Genomic DNA, 20740 nt, shown 5'->3' on the forward strand with positions numbered 1-20740 from the left:
TGCATGCACAGGTGACTCTTTCCCGGCTTTTCAAATATGGGAAGAGATATGAAACCTATCGAGCCTCGGGCAGGTCAGCAGCATATGAATAATTCATATAGTGAGTACGAGCTGTGTGTGTGTGAGTGTGTGTGTGTGTGTGTATAAAGCTAATAACATCTGCTGGACCAAGCAGTTGTTTTCATATTTCAACCTCCATTTATTTGAACCAAAAAAGAGGGCGGGGCGACAAGATCAGGATCAATAATCCACTCAACGCAAATACAAAAATAAAGGAATACATTTTCTGTCTACACGCGCACGCGCACGCGCGCACACATCCATTGGCGTGGAGCAGGATGGCTGTGGGCTGACAATAAAGTATATTGTCATTGTATGGCAAAGAAGAGGGGCGCTTTTGTGCAAGCCAAAAATGCTTTCGTTTGGTTTTCCGTCGTTCTTTAGGCAGCTTATGTGTGACCGGGAGGGGGACGCTCAAATATTGGACTCTCAACGCGACAGCCACCCCCCCTGAAAAAAATCCAGCATCCAAACCAAGCCCAGTCATGAGAGGTCGGGGCGGGGGTCTTTTTAGGTGGGATGAAAAGGGGGAGGGGCGTTGTCTTGTTTACACGGTTCCACATTCCACAAGAGCACAGCGCCTGAGGGCTCGAAACGCATCACGGCGCTGTCCACAACCAACAGGTCCGCGCCCCCAAGAGGAGGAGGGGGCGGTTGGGCCAGATCGGAAGGAATCCCCCCACGCCCCCCACCCTCATCACTCCTTCCCCCCGCTGACCAGGGAGAGCTCCTCGAGAATTCCGCTGGCGTCCACCCGCCGCCGCTCGCGGATCAAGTCCTCCAGGCTGCGAAAGACCAGCGTGTGCACGCCGCTGCCGGCCAGGCGCACCTTGAGCAAGTACTGCGGCTCTGCCGAGTGCGCCTCGCCGCCGGCCTTGAACTCGCGCTTGCCGAAGCGGCACCAGGCGGCGAAACTTTCCGAGTTGGTCCAGCTGATCTCGTCGCTGCGCAAGCCCACGTGGCCCGCCGCGTTCTGCACCACCAGGTCGGCGGGCAGCGGCCGGTAGCGGTAGCGGCCGTTGGCGATCCTGCCGCGGCGCCCGTTGCACACCTCAAGCAGGGCGTCCCGCCGGATCTCGCCCTTGTGCAGGTGGATGACGCGGCCGTCGTGCTCGCACACGGCCCAGTGCGGCGGCTGCGCGGCGGCCACCAGCTCCAGCAGGTCGCCCGGCTTGCACACGCCCAGCAAAGTTGTGGCCGCGTACACGTCCAGGTCCTCGTTCTCGCGCAGCTTGGAGAAGATGCACTCCTGCGCGCGGAACGCCGAGTACTCCACCTCGCTCAGCGAGAAAGGCCCCTCCGGTACCCCACCGTCCTCGTCGGCCGGGCTCAGATCCTTGCCGAAGCCGCAGTCGGACGGCGTGCGCTCGTCCGCCGTCTCCTCCTCCTCGTCGGAGAAGAAGTAGGCGACGCCGACGCGCAGCTCGTCCTTCTCCAGCCCGGACGGATCCCCCGTGGGCAGCTCGCTGTAGTTGAGGTGGGTGATCCGGTCCAGTTGGTTTCCCATCAAGGACCCGGCAAGGCAGAGGCATGGACTGCGGTGTCTGCGTGGGAGGGATAAGCACAGGCGTCACCCAAGCACGCCAGTGCGCACATTTTACGCACGGACGCTGCTGCCTCAACAAAGACACTCGACTCGGCGCGCTCCGCTCCGCTCCGCCACGCCAGCCTCACGGAGAGGCAGGCGCGCACCAATGCGGACGCGCGCCTTATTATGCACGCCAAAACAAAGAATACCTGTGCGCCCCCCAGGCAGGTGCTTAAATATCCTTCACTTCCATGAGCGCGCGCGCGTCCTCGCTCCTCTTCCACTGTGGTCGCTGCGCCGTTCCGCGGATGGAGTCCGAGCCTGCCGACACGAGAGCTCCTCCGGCGTCCTCGGCATTTAAGGGGGCCGCTGTAGTCCCGCCCCCTCCTCTCGGTGGTAGTGGACCGTGCCGCACGATTCCCCTCACCGGCCCGCCAATGAGCAAAGTGGGTGGAAAACGCCATTCAGTGCCGCCGTCCAATCGGAGACGCGCACGGCCGTGTGGACACTGTAGGCGCTTGTTACCGTGCCGTGGATGGGGTGTGTGTGCGTGCGCGCGCGCGTTTGTGCATGTGTCGCATAGCTGTGGAAATTCTTGACGAGAGGGAGCCGAGCTCCATCACAGCGGCAGGCGAGCTTGAATTGTGTTCTACAAGCTTACACTTGGGATGTGCCGTTAAAGAGGTCGCCACCAAATGAGCAGGATATGTTCATGTTTTTTAAGCTCTCCCAACCTTTGTTGAGCCCAGAAACATATTTATTTTCAAGCAGGAAAAAAAAATCTGAAAGCGGACCTGTGATGTCACATTTTAGTTGGTCTTTGTCTTGAGATTCGAGTTTCATTTGTAACTTAAAACATTTGTCGGCTGTTTCTGCTTTCGCCACCAGGAGGCAGTGTGGATGTTGTAACTGAATCATTTTCCCTACATGATAAAGAATATATGCTAATCAATATGGGTCTACATGCGTTGCCCCAGCCTTTTTATTCACTTCTAAGCTTCTCTGAGTGTGTGACGGGCGGCAGCAGCTAAAACAAGCAATTCCCCAGCGAGACCATTCCAAAGTGTGTAAGATTTTTGACCCGGCGGATGTTGCGTCAGCCCCAAATACAAGCGGCTTCAAATTTTCCGAGCCAGTGCCGCATGCATAATGTAGCGTACGTGCGTGCGGTCGCTGTGGTGTCATCCGGGGATGCTTTTCATCAGCAGATCGCTATCTTGCCATTTACATCAGCCTCCCCAGCCGTGTTTTCTCTCGTCACCTCCTCATCCGAAATGTGTTATGCCTTTCTCATCACACAGATTCTGAGTCGCTCTCCCAGATGGCGGCAGATTGCGCCGGCATGGAAGAGTCCTTGCTCTTTGTTTCCAGCGGTGGTGAGGAGGAGGAGGAGGAGGGGGGGGGCTGTTTGTGAGGGGAGATATTGCTCTACACATACAGAGAGGACAAAAGCATCCACTCAGCTCTCGGCTCTTCTGTATTTACACTTGCCTGCATCCCGAGTAGTCGTTAGTTAGGGCAGCGAGCACTTGTTGGAGCTCTTTGTGATGAGAGAGAATGGGAGCTCCCAAAGTTCCTGAAACCTGATAAATCCATCCAAGGTTGAAAAAAAAAGCTGTAGTAAATGGACTTTGTGTTTTGGTTTAGTATCTTTTAATCTAGTTTCTACATTTCTGTTAAGATGATTTTATCCAATCAGATTTCAGCCTGTGTGTTGCCATGGCGATCCGCCTTTGGAATCACTTTACTATAAAAGATGCGTTTACGTAGCAAAAGGCGTTAGTGGCAACTTTGAAAATATGTTGGCGACGATTCACGTGTGTCCGATAGTCTCGATGTCTTTTATTTTCCAGTTGAATCAATTGAGGATGGCAAAAACGTCTTCAAGTCGAGCAGACAGGAAAATGGGAACTTTTTAGCGAGGCGACGTTTTCATTTTGCCAACGTGGGTAATTGATTTGGCAAAACGTCTCCCGTGAAACAGAAGCTCGGCGACGACTCAAACGACGCAAAGTTCACTCCAGCCTTTTCTGGCCGACCACCTTACATGCAAGTTGATGTTGCTTCAAAAAAAAAAACCCTAAACATCCGCCTGATTGGATTTTTCCAAAGCCTTTTTGGCAAAGGACTGTTTTTGTGTGCGTGCGTGTTTGCCTGCCGCCTCGCATCTGCGTGTGATTGAAAAGCGGCGTCTCCTCCGTCGGCGGGCTCTTATCAGCTCTTGTCAGACTGTGACTCATTGGGGATGGCCTCGGCTGACACACGGGAAGCTCGTCCACGAGGCGGCCTTGAATGCTGACTTCCTTTCCGGTACTTACAGCTTGCACGCCGAGTCTTCGTATTCACCTCCCTCCCTCTTTGCCGTCTTCGCATTTCGTCGGTATCGGACTCACCGGCCGCGCTCGGACAGGTCCATCGGTATGCGAGGCGCCGTCGGCGTGGGCCTAAAAGTGCTAATCAGCTGCAGTGAAGCGGCTCCGGTCCCACAGCACAAATGTGCCGACATCAGCAGCGCCGCCCGGCAGACCGCGTGCGTAATTACCCGACCCGAGTCGGCCGTGTCGAATGAGGTCGGACGGAGGTCGTCGTCTGACGCCGTGACAACAAATTCGTGTCGTGGGACGCGCTTCAAAATTGACTCTGATTTTATTCTAAATTAATTGGCGTGTTCTGCCCCAACCCATTTGGAAAAGCGTCAAGGTCATGGTAGTCTGTGATGTTTATTAGAGGGCATAGAATTGAGCCTTGTGGAACACCATCAGCAATGTTGACATTCGTAAAAACACAACAAAACTATTTTGAAGCCTCCTTTTATGTATTTGCAGGTTTTCTAGAGAGGGGGGGGGGTGTCGTTCAAATTGGCCATTCTTTGTGCTTCAGCATGCGGCGTCTTTGTGTGTGTCCCCGTCCCCCGCGTGACATGCCAGCCTAATCTTCCATCAAACACTCCCGTCGCCGACCTTTACCCCTTCGCAATGGCCGCCGAGTCCTCATTAGTGGGTGTGTGTGACAATCGGTGTGCTGCCATTGGGATGCTGCCGCCTTGATGTATTAACGGGCGGTCGGCGTCGGGGGAATCGCCTTTGTGGCCAAGTCGTGGAGGTTACGATGCAATTTGGAGACTGCGTCCCCTTATGGGGCCCCCTCTGTACCTTGAGGAGATACAAAGTGGATTCTTTCAAATCTGCTCAATTGTGCCTAATCGTGGGATGTCCGCCAAAACCAAATTTAGATTTTTCACAAGTTCACATTAAACGGTACTGATTTATTATCGCACCCTTCCAGCTGTTGCCACTTAGCACCATGCAGCTGTGGCGCAAAATCAAAAAAATCTGGGCCAAAATTGAGGCGTATTATCCCACATCTGTTCCTCGCCGGCGAAAAGAGGTTAGATGGTGCACCCGGGAGGCTTCGATTGTCAGCGGTCTCGGTAGGGAGCCAGGGGGGACGCCCCAAAGCAAAAGCCTGTTCCTCCTTAATAAAAGGCAATGTTAGTTTTCAATTCCGCTCGCCCGATACCGATGCAGTCCTGAGAAAGGTTTGTAAACGAGCCCAGTGTGCGTTAAGATTAGCGACCCGACGGCACGTCAATAAGCCAAGCCGCTGCGGCTCTCGCTTGGGCTGCCGCTGAGCATTAGTCAATACTCGCTGTCGTTTTTTTTTTTTTCTTTCTTAAAGTACACAATCAAGGATTTATAACAGTCTCATAAGTCCAATATCTGCTCGCCGTGGCAGCAGGCTGTTGTTTGTGACACTGGCGCAACTCAATTAACGGGAGCAATGAGACAGGAAATAAGGAAATAAATCTCTTTCGCTCTCTCGGCCGTGTCAATTTTCAAACAATCATCACTACTGTCTGCTGCCGAGGGGGGCAATTACGATTTCCTAGGGGTGGTTTTTTTTGTTTTTTTTGGGCTTGTCCGTGCAGAAGACAAGAGTTAGGACCGCTGCACACAAAAGCTGTAAGTGTTCTAGAAGATCAGGATCACATATTTTGGTCTTAAGGCCCCCCCCCCCCTTACTACTAGAACTGCGTGAACTTTTCAGTTGGTTGATCACTCGTCTAAAAAGAAAACATCCACTTTTTGTTGTTTAAAAGAGTTTTGGTGCCGCAATAATGAAACTCCATTTCAGGGCCGACATCAAAACAATGAGCTGAAACGGGGAAATGTTTTGCGAGCGTCACTGAGCCATAAAGGTCACAGCTCATTTTTATTTTTTTCGCACCCAGAAGACATTATTAAGAGATTTTCTACGTGTTGTTCGGAGCCTGGCTGATGAAATCGGGCTCAGTGTTATATTTTAATGATATTATATGATATTTATTTTTTTATTTAATTTGTTATTTCCGCCATTCTTGCAACTGTCTTCTGCATTTTGCCCTTCATGTATTTGTCCAGATGTTGCACCTGCAGAGTTGCTCTCCTTGGCCCCACCTCTATGTTAAACAAATGTTTCCTCATCTGGTTCTGCTCGGCAGCCTTTGCATCAGCGCACAGGCTTTCCCGCCCTCTCCCTCCTCCCGCTGCCCGCCTCCTTTTTGTGCTCGCCTTCTCAAACCCGGCGGAAATCTCGAGTCAATAACGTCGGGATGTCACTGCTTTGAATGCCGTGAAAATTCTTCCTCCTGCTGAGATTCTTCAATTTTTGCACCATTTTATTTATTTTGAAATACATTGCCCTCATTCATCTGGAATGGTGGAGAGAAGAAACTAGTTTCCCGTTTAATGATTTACCTGGCGGCTACGAGGTGAAGGTCTTTTCTGTTTGCCCGAGCAAACGTGTCCAAAGATAGAGGCGCCGTTTTATTGGGCCGCTTTGTTTCACGGTAGGAAAAAGTAGGTCCGGAATCAATCTGTGGCCTGCCGTGATCAATAATTTCATGATTACTATTCCCAAGAGGAAAGTCTTGCTAGCAAGGCCGCTCGCTGATGAATTGCAAATGGAGCCTTGAATTGAGAAAATCCTCATTTGCTTTTGCGGCAAACAAAATTACGCAGGGGAGGAGGCGTTAACATTTAAAATTGTCCTTTGCCTTCCAAGATGGCGCCCACTCGCTGAACATTGGCAATATTTCAACTCGTTTTTTTTGGGGCCAGATAAGCGCCGAGTCATTTTTCTCTCGCGAGCATCAATTAAAAGTCATTTGGGACTCCGGTTTATTGAATATGTCCAATTTTCACATTTGATAACATTTATTCTTTGGAGAGCCTTCTGCTCAACAAATATATTGACTTTAATATTGTCTTGTCAGACTGTGCTATTGTGTTAGTTCAACACAAAATATCGACTTGGCCTCACGTGAGCTTTTGTGTTTGTTTGTTTTTTTTCCCCCGACCCCTGTCACGTGTGTCGATTTATCATCAAACGAATGGTCCCGATTGGATTGAAGTGAAAGCTGAGCCAGAACTCGCTGGCTCGGCAAGCAGAAAAAGGCAAAAGGTGAAAGTTGTCTTCTCGTCGAGCGGCGCCCATTTGCATATAGATGCGCTTGACCTTCTCGCCGGCGAGACGGCGCCGGTTGCTTCTTCATCACCGGGCCGACTTGGCCGGCAATTGTGCACAATTACGACTATGTTGTCTTTTAATACCCGGATCAGTGGCGCATGAGGGCCGAGGCCCGGCTCTTAAGAGCTTGTCATTCAACAGCGTGTTGCGCAACCCCTCGGCGACGCATTATTATTTTTTTAATGAACTCATGTTCCACATTTTCTTTATCTTGCACAGACACTGCAGGCATTTTAAAACACAAAGGTATACAAAAGAACCTTAAATGTCCCTGGTGTCATGTAATTCTGAGTTTGGAACACATTTTCTGAAGAAAATGTCCACTGAGAGTCGAGCAATGATAAGAATCACATGGTTGACTTTGGATTTTTTTAAAATGTATGCAAGGCACTCGCAAATTTGTGCAACATTACATCCATATTTACAATGTTGACACAAAAAAAACTGGACCTAGCATAGAGCCGTGTGGGACACCAATCCATAAGCACAAATGTAGTGGCATTTTTTTTAATTATTATTATTTTTACTTCTTATCCAAGCGACAGTTTAATTTTAATGAGCAGTAACTGTATGTAAAGGGAAAGCCAATCGTTTGAGACCTTCAAAGGCAGATCAGAAAGCTCGGTAGCGGCGGCCTTTGAATGTATCAAACGCAGCAATGGCCATATCGCACACCGCCCACTCCATGCAATCTAGCGAAAGTCACTCTGCAGCAGTCAGCAAAAGCGTCAGCTGCCGACAGATTAACGGACAGCATAAAAAAAAAATTATGTAAATGGCCGCAAGCCTTCATCTACAGGTTCAGGTGAAGTTCCTCAAGACACAATTTTAATGGGCGGCCATTTAATCCTCCTGCAAAGGGAATTTGTGTCCTCAGCTTCTTTTGAAGTCTGACTATTTTATAATTTATCAGTCTTACATTGACCCCCTAAATAACTATTTTTACATCTGCCTTTGGCTCAGTGCGACCCCATTTTGTTTGGGTTGGAGGGAAATTCCATCCAAAAGCCAATTAAAATCACAAGCGAGGAATTAAAAAAAGAGTTATTGGATTTTTGCCCTGATTTATATATAGCGACTCCAAATATTTTGTGTCCTTGCGGCAGATCTTCCCATTTCTTCGTGTAAATACAAGCCGAGTGTCGCTTGTGCCAGCCATCGGAGATCAAGCGTCGATAGCGCTCACCCATGCGGGCATCGTTTCGTGCGGCCTGCTCACGCAAACGTTTTAATTGGGCGGTGAATGCCAACACGATTAGCGGTAATTGTGTGCCAGTCCACGGAAGGCCCAATCATTGTTACTCACACACCAAAGAACTCGAACAACGGCGTACAGAGCGAGAATGAAAGCCTCGGTCTTTTATTCACATCACTTTGAAAGTCCCCTGCGAGAAGAATTCCCATGAAAATACAAAAAAAAATCAAATATGCCAACCCAGTTAATAAATCTGATGTCTATAACCATCAATGGCACTAAATGAGTTAATTTCAGCTAAGTTGAGATCCAAAAATAGTAGCCAAAAGGAATATTTGTTATGACTCATGTAGAAATTTGCAAAATGAATATTTTTGGGCCAAACGTGTCTATAAAAGCGCAACGTTGAACAATTAAGACGTGGCAAGCAGCAGGAGAGTCGCCACTAATCTCTTGCCTTGAAATAGAATACGTCAAAGAGACAATCAATATTCTCAAGGAAGAAACTCCCAGAAGGCTCTTAAGCTCATCTTTAAAAAAACAACAACAACAAAAACAAGCAAGAGTGGATCAAAATTCACACTTCAAAGCTGCCTCCAGGGCGGCGCCAAACTTGACTCCTCATTAGCGATTTGCTCTTCATTCGAAAAATGGATTTGAAATTTTGTTTTCTATCACAGCTGTTTTAATATTGACACATTTTTTTGTAGTTTTGTTCTTCCCTTCAGTTTGCTCCGGCTGGATGTTCTGCCGGAGTAGCCGACTCGCACACTCCATAAATAACTTAAAGTATCATCCGCACATTTTTTATTTTCTTTTTTAGCACCACCGGTAAAAAAAAAAAAAAGAAAAGAAAAACAGCACAAGGGCGATTTTAACCATGTCTACATTTGCAATCCATGCGCGTGCACTCGCGGCAAAATTCCATAGGGGGGGGGGGGGGGGAACCTCCAGATAATTGCTTTCATGCAAATTTGCCAGTGTGAGAACGAAGCGTTGCGCCAAGACTTCCAAACACTTTTGTGCAATTTCCATGCGAGGGAGCCTCTGGCGAGTGGGCCGGTTCTCGACTCCTGCGGAAATCTGTTCCTTGAGTCGCCATGGCGATTTTCTACCTGACGCTATCCTTATCTGGAGGCTTCGACCTGGACACAAAATGAATGGACCTTAAACATATCCTAGAGGAACTCCGCTCTAAATTGCATATGATGGAACACGGCAAATCCACCGATATCCAGCTACTTTGAGGTTAATAGCAAGAAAATGCACACCTAGCACATTGGCTCCGTGATGTCTGACTTCCCGTATTGATTATTGCGGTCGCTAGTGAAGTGCTTGCACAAGGATGCTTTTTAAGTACGACTGCATCAATAGACTCAAGTCCCCGTACGCCCGAGCACGACCTCAAACAACCGAGAGAGAGATGAGGAGGGGAGGGGGGAGTAAAAACGGGTGGTAGTGCCAGGTGAGAAGATGACAACGATAAGGTGGCGAATGCAAGGCGGATGCGACGAGACAGAAGCGGAGATAAGCGACAACGGGGTGACAGAGGTGGCGCCCATGGAAATTAAAACGGGGATTAAAGAGACGGCACGTGTCAGAGGAATCACCTCTGCTTCCTTTCTCGCCTTGTCAAACTATATTTCTTCATCTCCTCCCCGGAGAGGAAGAACCTGCGACTTGTCTGTCGGTCGTGCACTGTCAAAGTGTGTGTGTGTGTGTGTGTGTGTGTGTGTGCGTGTGTGTGTGTGTGTGTGTGTGTGTGTGTGTGTGTGTGTGTGTGTGTGTGTGTGTGTGTGTGTGTGTGTGTGTGTGTGTGTGTGTGTGTGTGTGTGTGCGTTTAAGTCAGATGGAGGAAAGGTTTCAACTGTAACTTTAACTTCTGTGGTTCTAGTGTTGAGCCTTGTGGGACACCTTTGTCTATCCACAAAAGCTTCTTGGTTTGCAGTTTGATATTTTTAGCACATGAAGATTTCCAATATCAGATGAATCTCAAGATGGCAGAAGCGAGAGCGACCTTTGAACCAAACGTCGGAGCTTTAGCCGCCGCTTCCTCCAGTCGAAGAGGCCAATTAGGTTTGATGATCAGCTCCTATTAGCATCAAGACACGCAGACGTGCCGCCGCCGCTGAGTGCTGACGGATGGACGGATGGACGGACGGAGCCTCCCCCTTGTCTGATGCCTTCATGACCCTCCCCACAAGGACATGCAGAAAATGCGGCTAGCATTTGCTTGTCATTGCCGAGTGCCCTCCAGTCACTCACATTTATGAGAGATGACATCCGGGCCCACCCCCCTCCGTCATGCCATCTGAAGCGTCTCCTGGCATGTTGGCGTGCTTCCACTTTGCTATTCACGCGTCCTCTGCGTAACCTGTAGCTCATCGCCAGGGACACGCTGAGGCGGCTTACACGCCTCCCAGCAAACCTCTCAGGAGTGTGTGTGTGTGTGTGTCACGACAGCCAGTCGGCACGCAGGAAGTGAGAAATTGTCCTCAAGATCTTCAACTGTAGGATTTGCTTGGATTGCATCATCACGAATTATCGCCGTAGGTGTTCAAAATATATTCTGATTCCGAGGATATCGCTCAGGCACAGTGAGGGAGAGAGATAGAGCTTTTCAAATAGGCCATTAGCTCCCACTGTTCTGCCCGCCAAGTAATCAAGAGGGACTATCAAGGCAAGCAAGGTGCCAGGCCACTTTGCTGCAATCTGATTAGGCTGATTGTACGCGAACCAGCGAGATGGGGTAAAAATGACGGCGCCACGCATAATCAACCGGAGGCGAAGAGAAGAATGCTGGAAAATGACAATCTCAAGCAACTCCGCAGTGCACCAAAGGGTTTTGATCCAACTTTGACATCATCCCAATTGACTGGTGACCAGGCTTTTGTGCTTTGAGTGCACTCAAGTAATCAGGTGAAGCGTTGATGGCCACTTGTTGCCAATGTTGCCTCGGCCCGCGGCGTGATGAACGCTAATATTGGTTGAAGGAAGTCGGCGGGCTATTAATAGCGGCGTTGGACTTGATGTACTTGATGGAGCTAGCTAGCTAACACTTTAGGCAGGCAGTAACACATCGGCTTGTTGGCGCCGCTTGGCGACACGCCACACGTTAATTACAAACTCTCACCGTAATTCCCCTTGGAAATCAGGCAAAGGCGGCAAGTGGCACCAGACACCCGGCAAAGACGTTAGCTGACAAGAGGGCTAGCTTGACTTTGGAAATGTTGCGCTTGGTTTCACAGTATAATCTCGTGGAGGGCTTGCGCTCTTCCAGCCAGGCAATACGGGGAGCGTTGACAAAAAGCTACATTAGCATGCGCCGTCACTCTCGGTGAGGCTTGTGTATTTTAATGATGACACAGTGCTTCGACGCCAATATGTTTTGCATTCGCCGCGCTCGTAATTGATTCACTCAGCGTGGGCGACTCCTCAGCAAGTGTTGAGCGAAAGGAGAGAGGGCGGGATCGGGGGGGAATTAATAAGATACAGTAAACATTAAACTTTCATTTCCTTCGGGACATCTGCTATTTTCCATTATTCATCTAAGAGCATGCTATATGTAAATGAACAAATTCTGCTTGACTGCGACACGGAGACTCGGTCTGTGTGCGGGCCATCCGCAGAGGATTCCGCTGAGCCACCGCGCACCTTCATTAGCTCCATCGCCGTTTTATGTCCACCCACCGGCGGGGAACGTCCATGTCTGCTGCGGGGAGCCCGTCTTGCTGTTGGCTGTTAAACATAGCAAAGTAATGATCAATGGCAGCGGTCATGCGTTTCCTCTCGAGGGTCTTGCCTCGTCGCCGCCTCGCACGTGTGCGGTGGAGGCGAGGTTAGCCGCTGCCCCCGAGTTATTGGACAAATATGTGCCTTCTCGCCTCTGCACAAAGCCAATGATGGCGCGACACCTTTGACCCGGCAGTTGACTTCCTTCTTCTCATTTCAGAGCCATGGATGTCAAACGCTGCGTTTTGTCCTTTAAGCATCAAGTGTCAGCCGCTTGCCATGAGAAAAATAACGACAACGCTAACACATGAAATTGGGTTTTAGTATTTTGGCTTCTTGATATTATATATTGTGTGCTTTTAAATACATATTGCAAGTCCAAAAATGTACCGATAAAAATAAATGTTAAATCTAATAATGAAAAATATATTTTAAATATATATTTAAAAATGTCTTGACAATGGCTAATTATTTTATTCCTATAATATTATCATTATATTTTCCTTTAACCGCTTTATAATCCTCATTTTTGATTAGATTTTTATTGTTTTTTCTCTGTTGATGTTGTGAACAAATCTACGCAGCAGGTTGTCAAATCCCCGTTTGTGCCTCCTCAGGATCACAAGATGAAAAAAATAGTCAGCGTGCCTAAAGCTGTTTCCTGATGTGGCTTTTGTGCAAATACTCCGCATGCCATCTGCATGTATAGAGAAGTGCTTAAATGGTTGATGATGTCACGTGTGCCAAGATGAGCCATATATTTATCCACCCACCATACTTCACACGCTCGCCGCACCTGGCAGCTCATCTACTCGCAGCATTTCCATTTCAAAGTCTCGCACACAAAATTGTCCGCCATCTGGTGCGAACGGCTTTTTCGCCAGTCTCTCCGTGAGGCAAGCGCTGATGCAAACTCAACCCAAACTTGTGACGTTTTTGTTCGCAGATAAAACTCGCTGTGCCTGAAGTGCGGTAAATATGCGTGGGGATTGTCAGGTGGCCCACGGGAGGCCTTATCAGTGGCCTTCAGAGGCAGCTAGCGCTCGAAAGAGTTGTGACTCACACCTACGGGTCAGGCTCGCACGATTTGCAGCATCTCGTGGCAGGCAGGGAAGGAATTTCACGCTATCAAAAATGGGATGAGCGTTTTATTGTCAAACCTGTCAGTCTCCACACGATAGACCTGCCTCTTAGCTTTCATGTAGCAAAATGTTCTGCAAATCGCCAAAATGGCCGCCAAAATGGCCGCCAAAATGGTCGCCAAAATGGCCGCCAAAATGGCCATGCCGCCAAAATGGCCGCCAAAATGGCCGCCAAAATGGCCGACTTCCTGTGTCTTTTAATTCAAGGCTCAAAAAGCTAACATATACTGTAGTATGAAATAACATAGACCGGCTAACACAAATTAGCATGTGTGTCTCGGTAATTAAAACAGTACTGAAATTTTCTCTCTGCTCCGTGGGGGACAACTATTGAAATAACAAAATTTATGACTGTTAATTTCGCTGCATAAAAGCGTTGGCTTCAAAATGGCCGACATAATCGAGCGGAGATTTCCCGGCGGCTCGGAGCTGGCGGCTCGGAGCTAGCGTCACGCGTGGACGGCCACGTGGTCTAACTCGCGACTAATTTATCTTGCATCGGCACTCCGTCGCCGACTCGCCCTCCTCCGATATCACCGTAAGTCAAAACAGCCCGGGAGAAGATGATACGGCGCGTAGCGGCGTGACGCCAAATAAAAGACTCACCAGCAGCGTGGACGTGATGGACGAAGCTCGGCTTTGGCTCTACGCGTCTTTATCAGCCACTTCAAGCCCCTCTCTGCTGACATTTGACAAAGTCCTCCTTTCTCGGGAAAGTTGAGCAAAAGTGGGCTTGATGAATTCGACACGGCAGGTTGTTTTCCCCCGCCTCGGGAGTTCCACACCGCAGAAGTCGTGCTAATATGTGTTGTTGCGATGGCCTCACAGAGGTGTAGGGTTTAAAGCGTGACCATTTCGGTTTTGTTATGACTCCCGGGCTGGCTGTTCTTTATTTCAAGCATTCGGTAAGAACAATCCCATTTCCACACTTTGTGGCACAATTTTCGTGGACATTGTGTGCGTCCTTGACATGGGAGATGCTCTCAGCTCGTCGGTACGGCACTAATAAGAGTGTTCCTTCACAAAGGATGAAGAATCACACTCACGTTGGTCATTCCCATAAGAGCAACTCCCAGCCATCACTTTTGGAGTCCTAATGAACAAAAAGCAAAGAAGATTGGAGTGCATCTGTGTCTACTCAGTTGCAGCCTCATGGTTTGTTTTTGTCCACCATGTCGCGTTTGAGGACAAAAACAATCAAAGCTATAAAGAACAGAGCACACAAGTGGGGGGAATCAATCACCCATTGGAAAGCTTCTTCTTTGTCTTTGCCGTCCCGCAGATGTTTCTTCTCCGGTATTGCTAAATGCGATTCGACAGTCGTGTCTCACGCATTCGCTCAACTCTTTTTTCTCCCCTTTTTATTTTTGGGAAAAAAAAAAAAGTTTCTTTCTTTTTGTTCAAAATTGGTCATGTCATTTTAAAAAAAAAACTGCTTTAATTAGAAGCCAAAGAGGTGTTGAAAATGTTTGCCTCTCCACAACAAGTTGTAACCTCCTCCTGCACCATCTGAGAAAAGCTGAAAGAAGCACTCATAGGATTAGCTCAGCGTGGAGCTTAAGGCCCAAACACACACACAGCCTCCCATATAAAACCATCTCTTGTGTACTTTTCTCCTTGAAGCATCGTTTCACAAGCAAAGTCTTTTTTTTTTTTTTTTTTTGCCGAGCTGTCGCTGTCATTTTTGGTCTCTTAACTTTGTTCTTACGGACCACTTTGCTCGGGTTCCGCCTCCTTCCGTCCAAAGGGAGACCTGTAATCAATCCATCTCTTCTCAGTGCGCATTTCCATCACTTGCGTTTTTAATAAGCAGATCAAGGTGCACATATTGACGCCGTTGCCCCGGTAGCCAAGGCAACAAACGGCCATGAAGATAATTTCTCTTTGAATAATAAAAAAAAAAAAAGAAATATGACAGTCAATTTGAAAGGGGTCATGTTCGAGTCTCCTAAAGTTTTCACTTGGATTGAAATTGTGCATCAAAAAAAAAAATTGTCAAATGCTACCTTCTGCCATCTTGTTGAAGGTAAACCGTTTTTCTCCCCGCTCCTGTCGGCTCCGACCTAAATGCGCTAATAGAAGGCGCTGTGGCTAATCAGTAGCGTCGGCGTTCCAATTAGTTCGTTGTCAAGAGCGATCGTTCTTTTAAAAACAGAACCTCCAATTCGGTGTAACCAAGCGTTAAGTCGGCGCCGTTTATTAACGAGCCCGTCGAAGATGTCACGGCGATATCTGCGTGAAATATTCCTCCAACAAGATGGGCCTACCTGATAAATACGCCGCCTGGGCCTGCCTCGGCGAGATTAGCCGCCAAGTGGATGGCGCTGTCCGTCGCGCGGCCTTTCAGATGCGTATCGGCGCCGCCTGTCAACTCGCGCTATCGCGTCCTTATATTGGATTGTACATCATCGATGCGGTCGAGTGTCGTTACGCAAAACAAGTCGGGTCAAAAGAGACGCCATCATTTCTGTCTCGTTTGTTGTTTTTTTTCTCCGCCGCGACGGCTCGCCCAGAGGCGAGTCATGCCGAGCGACACCCAAGACATTTAAAATAAAAGCAGAAGAGATTCCGTCGCTCCCCGCATATGTCAAACATGCGTCGCCGCTCGGCAACACTCGAGCGGCTTCTCCCTCAAGCGCCGTCACGTTGGCAGCCGAGCGCAGATTGTCGACTTTGAGCGAAGACATTATTCATGTCGTCGAGATGGGAACATCGGATTCGTGTTTAATGGAACATGAAAAGCAGCCACCGGGGTAGACGAGTGCAAACACTGAGAAAGGAGGTCCGCGGGTTTAGCGTGAGGCACCAGGCCCGGACTCGCAAGAGTAGCCGTTTATGGAAGCGAATAAAATAAAAATAAGAAGAGCTTCTATTTATTTTGCGGCCCCCTAAAGCGTCATCGATCGCTATCGATGTGTTTGCGGACGGCGCCCCCAGTGACCCCGCCGCCAAAGACAAAGAAAAAAATCGTACAGTTCCAGATTACAGCGTGCGACGTGATTGCCGTGCGGAAGCCGGACATCCATCACGGAAGCAATACTTTGGTGGCGAGCGGGATGCGCCGACGGCCATAACTTATCTTGACTGCCTTGTTTTGTATTCGTTCTGCCGACGTGGCCAAGGACGGCGCAGGTGGACTCTTGATTGATTGCGTTTGAGACGCAGCAAAGTCACAGCTGAGCTCTCAGCGAGACCATTCTGGCTCGGGATCGGCGGCGACGACGGAGCCGAGCGTGCGTGGAATTTGCTTGAAAAGCCCGACGTCACGGTCCCTTGTAAAGTGCTTTTATTTTGAAGGCCTAACCTTTAACTTGATTGTTCCTTAAAAGCTAACACAAGGCGATAGACTCCGTAAAACGTCATAAAAATTACTTTCTGCTTTTCCGCTATCGTTTTTTTCCAGCGTTGGCTCCAGAAATATCGAATCCGGGACCGTCCCTCCCCCAAGCGTCCACTCAACCCCTCCTGTGAGCTGTCCGCACCGCCGTCGACTCCATTTTGCTCCTAATCATGACTTTATTGACGAGGCGAGGGTCCACTCTGTCGCTCGGGCCGCAACCGCTGAGAGCAAAATCAGCAGGGATGCACATGGGAGGGATAATCGTTTGTTTACGCTGCGCTCAACGTTGACTGTCTTTGCGTTGTTCTCCCGCTGAGATGGAAAATTGCAAGTATTCATTGTATGAAGAGTCGTGGAACACGTTTCCGCCGTGCTTTGGAATTCTTTGCTGTGTACAAGGTCGTAGCTGATATAGAAGTATGTAAGCGATTGCAGAATCTAATTTGTTGCTTCCAAAACCAAAATGGCTGACTTCCTGTTCAATTTTATTTCTCACGCAGGACAACTTGAAGTTCAAGGCACCAAGCGGGGGTCCGCGTTGGCACCGAATGAAAACCGAGCTTCGGATTCATCTCTGTTTTGTTTTTGCGCCTCCTTATCAAACACATCCATCGCCACCCGCTAAATATTGCAACGCCGGCGGAGAATTTCTCCTGCGGGCGCGTCGTCGGTCCGAGCAAAGAGCCCGAGCGGCATCAATATTGCAGCGGCGTCATGCTCCTATAAACAGCCATCACTTATTCATGAGTCCCAAATGCGTCGGCAAACTCCACGCAAACACATTTCAAAGAACAGTCGCCTTCCGGGGGTTTGGGGGGGGGGGCTGAATCCTAATCCCCTAATTCTGACGAGAGGCAAAAAAAAATCAAATCAACTAAATCGTCTGAGCCGCCGTGGAACGTCTGATCTTCTTGCGTTAGGAAATCAACACGTTTATCTCACGCGTCAATAAGTGAACATGAACAGGATAAGCGGTGAATGAAAGAATATTTTCACTGGCGATAGAGAATATTCAAAGTGTAGTGAAGTTCGGATCAGGCTACTGCCTGTACCGAAGGCCGCTCACCCCTCCCACCTGGGAAGGGTTACCTTTTTTGCAAGTAAACGCTCCTAAATTCTCCCGAAAGGAAGCCGCTCGCACTCAGCGGGCGCGCTGCAAAGTAAATGGCTGCAATAACCCGAAGCGCGCCGGCAATTACAATGAGAGCAAACAGCATTTCTGTATGAGAGGATCTCTCATCACGGCAGTTCACGCAGCGCACCCCCAAATTGCCGCAGAAATAATTAATGTCACTCTCGCCTGGGCTCGCCCGAGACTAATTTGCCTCCAGGAGTCGAGCATCCCGAATATTCTAATATAAATAGTCTTACTAGCTGTGCTCACCTTTAGAGTGCCTCGTTGTCTGCCGCCAGTGCTTGCGAGGATCCTTTCCTCTGATGCCATGAAGACGTCAAAGCATCCATTCATTTTGCCTTTCATGCAAGTGATATGCAAAAAAAAAAATCCAATTTCCATTCGATCCACCTGAATTACAATGACGCGCTTATTATTATTCCAATGTGGGATTTCGATACTGCGGCAATTTCCGCAACGAGCTGACTTTTCCGCCTGTGTGTGCGGGGGTGTGTTTATGAAGCGCGACCACAAAGGCATTCAAAGGTTAATTCCCGCCGCCCGCGGTGATTATTCATCCGGCGACATAATGCAAACTTCTTCAAAAATGGAGTAATTGGCAAATTTGCTAAAGTGCGCGACACTGACATGGGTGAAGAATATTAACTGCCGTCTCCAGCGGGACTCAAGAGTCACGTTTGTTTTCGACACGGCCTCGTCGGAACCCAAATTGCCATTCGCCGGAGAAAAATCACCTCAGCTTTTGCCACGCGTCTTCAAATCGTCGTGCTGCTGTTTGTAGTCGCGTAAATAGCCGCAGCGAAAGCTTTTATCAGCTAAACGCGGAAAGTAAACGTACGCAAACACGCACATGCTCTATTGTCTGGGATGGACGGACGCAAAGGGGGGGGGTGCGCCGGCGAACCAGCCGGTGGCTTTTAGCACGCCGCATATAGCCGACTGCCACTTGTTTGCGTTAATGCGCTGCTTTTAGCCACAACATCTTGAGTGCTTCCATTCAGCCGGGATGGCCACGCCGGCGGGGACGCCCAACTTTGACCTCCACGGCGCAGGCCGGGGAGCACTCTGCCCATTACCACGAGGCGACGACGGGCTTTCTGTCCATCTCGCCGTCCGTCAGGGTCTCCTCAATTTTAAGTCTCGTTCATTATTTGCGTTGCGATTGGCCTGTCGTGCGGTTCTGACTGCGCCTGAGCAAATCTGCCTAGCAACAAGGGGTCATGCGTGCAAAAAGATTTTCAAGTCCGTCAATTAAGAATGATTTTGATGTCAGGTGTGCATGTGTAAAATACCTTAACATGTAATTATTTTTTAATCAGTCCTATGTCATCGTCAAATCGTCTCGATTCTGGGCCAGGATGTTTTCTATTTGCAATATATGAAGAAGAAATATCAGTCGAGCCTATCAAGACGCTTCTGAAGTCTCATTAGCTGAATTAGGAGCGTCTGATGGATAGATGGATGGCGGCCAGCATCATTCCGTTCTCTTGCTTGCTCTTCTGTCATCTCACTTTATCATCCTCATCCCTCTTTGAAAGTCATGCACAGCTTATTGCTAAATACACAGGGACTTGGCACACACACACACACAAACACACACACACACAAGCAGCAGCCATGGCGTTGATGATAGTGAAGGCCCAGCAGGAGCTAGCGCAGGATTACAAGAGCCTCTCCAGAATGGAAGGCAAACACACTTCAGCCTCTTTCCGTGACTTTAATTCTCCCTAAGATGCCTTCGCTGTCTCTTTTTTTTTTTCTCCTTCCTTCTATTTTCTGCATCCAGTTTCAAAAATAGGCGACGCTATGTCACAAGCATTAAACTTACAGCAGTGGTTGAATACGAGGATTTGTCAAATAAGTTTTGAATAGGAAGGGTGAAAAATATACTGGCACAGTTTGAGATTACCTTGTAAAAGTATATGAAAATATCAATTTAGCATCTACTGTGATATAATACATAAAGTCTAATTAAACGCCAGCTGCACTTTATTCCCCTCCTGACTCAGCACTTTATTATATTAACTACAGTCGACCATAAAGTTCATAAAGTGATGTCAAATCATATTTTATAGGTGCGCTTAAATGTATATGCATGGAAATTCCTTATTATTCTTATCATCAGATGACATCTCCATCTGCTTGTGACATATTGTCACATCAGACGAGAGTGCTAATGAAAAAAACATATGCACACATCTCATTGAAAACCAACGCACACACGGTGCATTGAATCCTGAAGTGCTCTAGCACCACCTATGCATTGGAATACACATTTTTATTCATCTGATTATTTTCATACATAGAAATATAGATTTGTATACATATAAATATACATATTGTTTTAAAATATTTTAATAATTTTGTATTTTCTTTTTAAATGTACTGTTATTCAACTTTAATTTTAGGGACCAGCTTCTTAAATATGTTTGAAAAGTCTCATAATAGTTTTTATTTAAGTTGTTGTTGTTGTTGTTGTTGTTGCTGTGTTTTGATGGTTTTTTTTTTTTTTAATTATAAAAGAGCCGGAACCAATATCACAGCGCTGTTTCCTGTCGACTGCATATTAAAGTGCACCCAAGGTCCATTCGTGTACGCTTTCTATCCGTCAGCCACGCAAAGCAACTATGGCAGCATATTCTGGTGAGTACAACTTGTAACGTGATCGTACGATGAACGTAACGTGTTTTATTGACGTAATGTCATTGCCAGTAAACGTTGTGTTGTGCAGAATTGGGCGTGATGCCCGAAATCGCGAGGGCCGTGGAGGAAATGGACTGGCTGTAAGTCACTTGTTTTGGCAACCTTTCCATATTGCTGTCTGACATGTTTTTCCATTAATTCCTTTTATTGCCATGATTTCATGTCAGGCTTCCCACTGACATCCAAGCTGAGTCCATTCCATTGATTCTCGGTGGAGGAGATGTCCTCATGGTGAGCCTGTCAATATTTTGAGGTGGTGGGCCGTATTTTTAAAGTTACATCAGTCTGAATTCAGATTGGACATAAAAATATCGACAAGAACAATTGACAGCTTTTTTTTTCCTTCTTAAAGGCAGCAGAAACTGGTAGCGGTAAAACAGGAGTGAGTATTGAGCCA

At 48.1% G+C, this 20740-nt stretch overlaps 2 protein-coding genes across 2 annotated transcripts in view; one reads left to right on the forward strand and one right to left on the reverse strand.

Moving 5' to 3' along the window:
- ddx1 (DEAD (Asp-Glu-Ala-Asp) box helicase 1) overlaps positions 1 to 20740 on the forward strand; it is a 29420-nt gene that overhangs the window by 4853 nt on the left and 3827 nt on the right. The window contains exons 2-5 of the mRNA XM_088362197.1: positions 20164 to 20283; positions 20372 to 20423; positions 20511 to 20574; positions 20696 to 20725. Coding sequence (XP_088218323.1) covers positions 20268 to 20283; positions 20372 to 20423; positions 20511 to 20574; positions 20696 to 20725 — 162 coding nt within the window. The 5' untranslated portion in view covers positions 20164 to 20267. The remainder of the gene's footprint in view (positions 1 to 20163; positions 20284 to 20371; positions 20424 to 20510; positions 20575 to 20695; positions 20726 to 20740) is intronic.
- On the reverse strand, positions 176 to 1957 carry lratd1 (LRAT domain containing 1). The gene is made up of 2 exons (XM_088362642.1): positions 1798 to 1957; positions 176 to 1604 (listed from the first exon to the last, which is right to left on the reverse strand). The coding sequence occupies exon 2, from the start codon at positions 1565 to 1567 to the stop codon at positions 758 to 760; it is 810 nt and encodes a 269-aa protein (XP_088218768.1). The 5' UTR covers positions 1568 to 1604; positions 1798 to 1957; the 3' UTR covers positions 176 to 757.

The sequence above is a fragment of the Syngnathus floridae genome, chromosome 19 (assembly GCF_059516105.1).
Source record: "Syngnathus floridae isolate MCC-2025c chromosome 19, RoL_Sflo_1.0, whole genome shotgun sequence".
Classification (NCBI taxonomy): Eukaryota; Metazoa; Chordata; class Actinopteri; order Syngnathiformes; family Syngnathidae; genus Syngnathus; species Syngnathus floridae.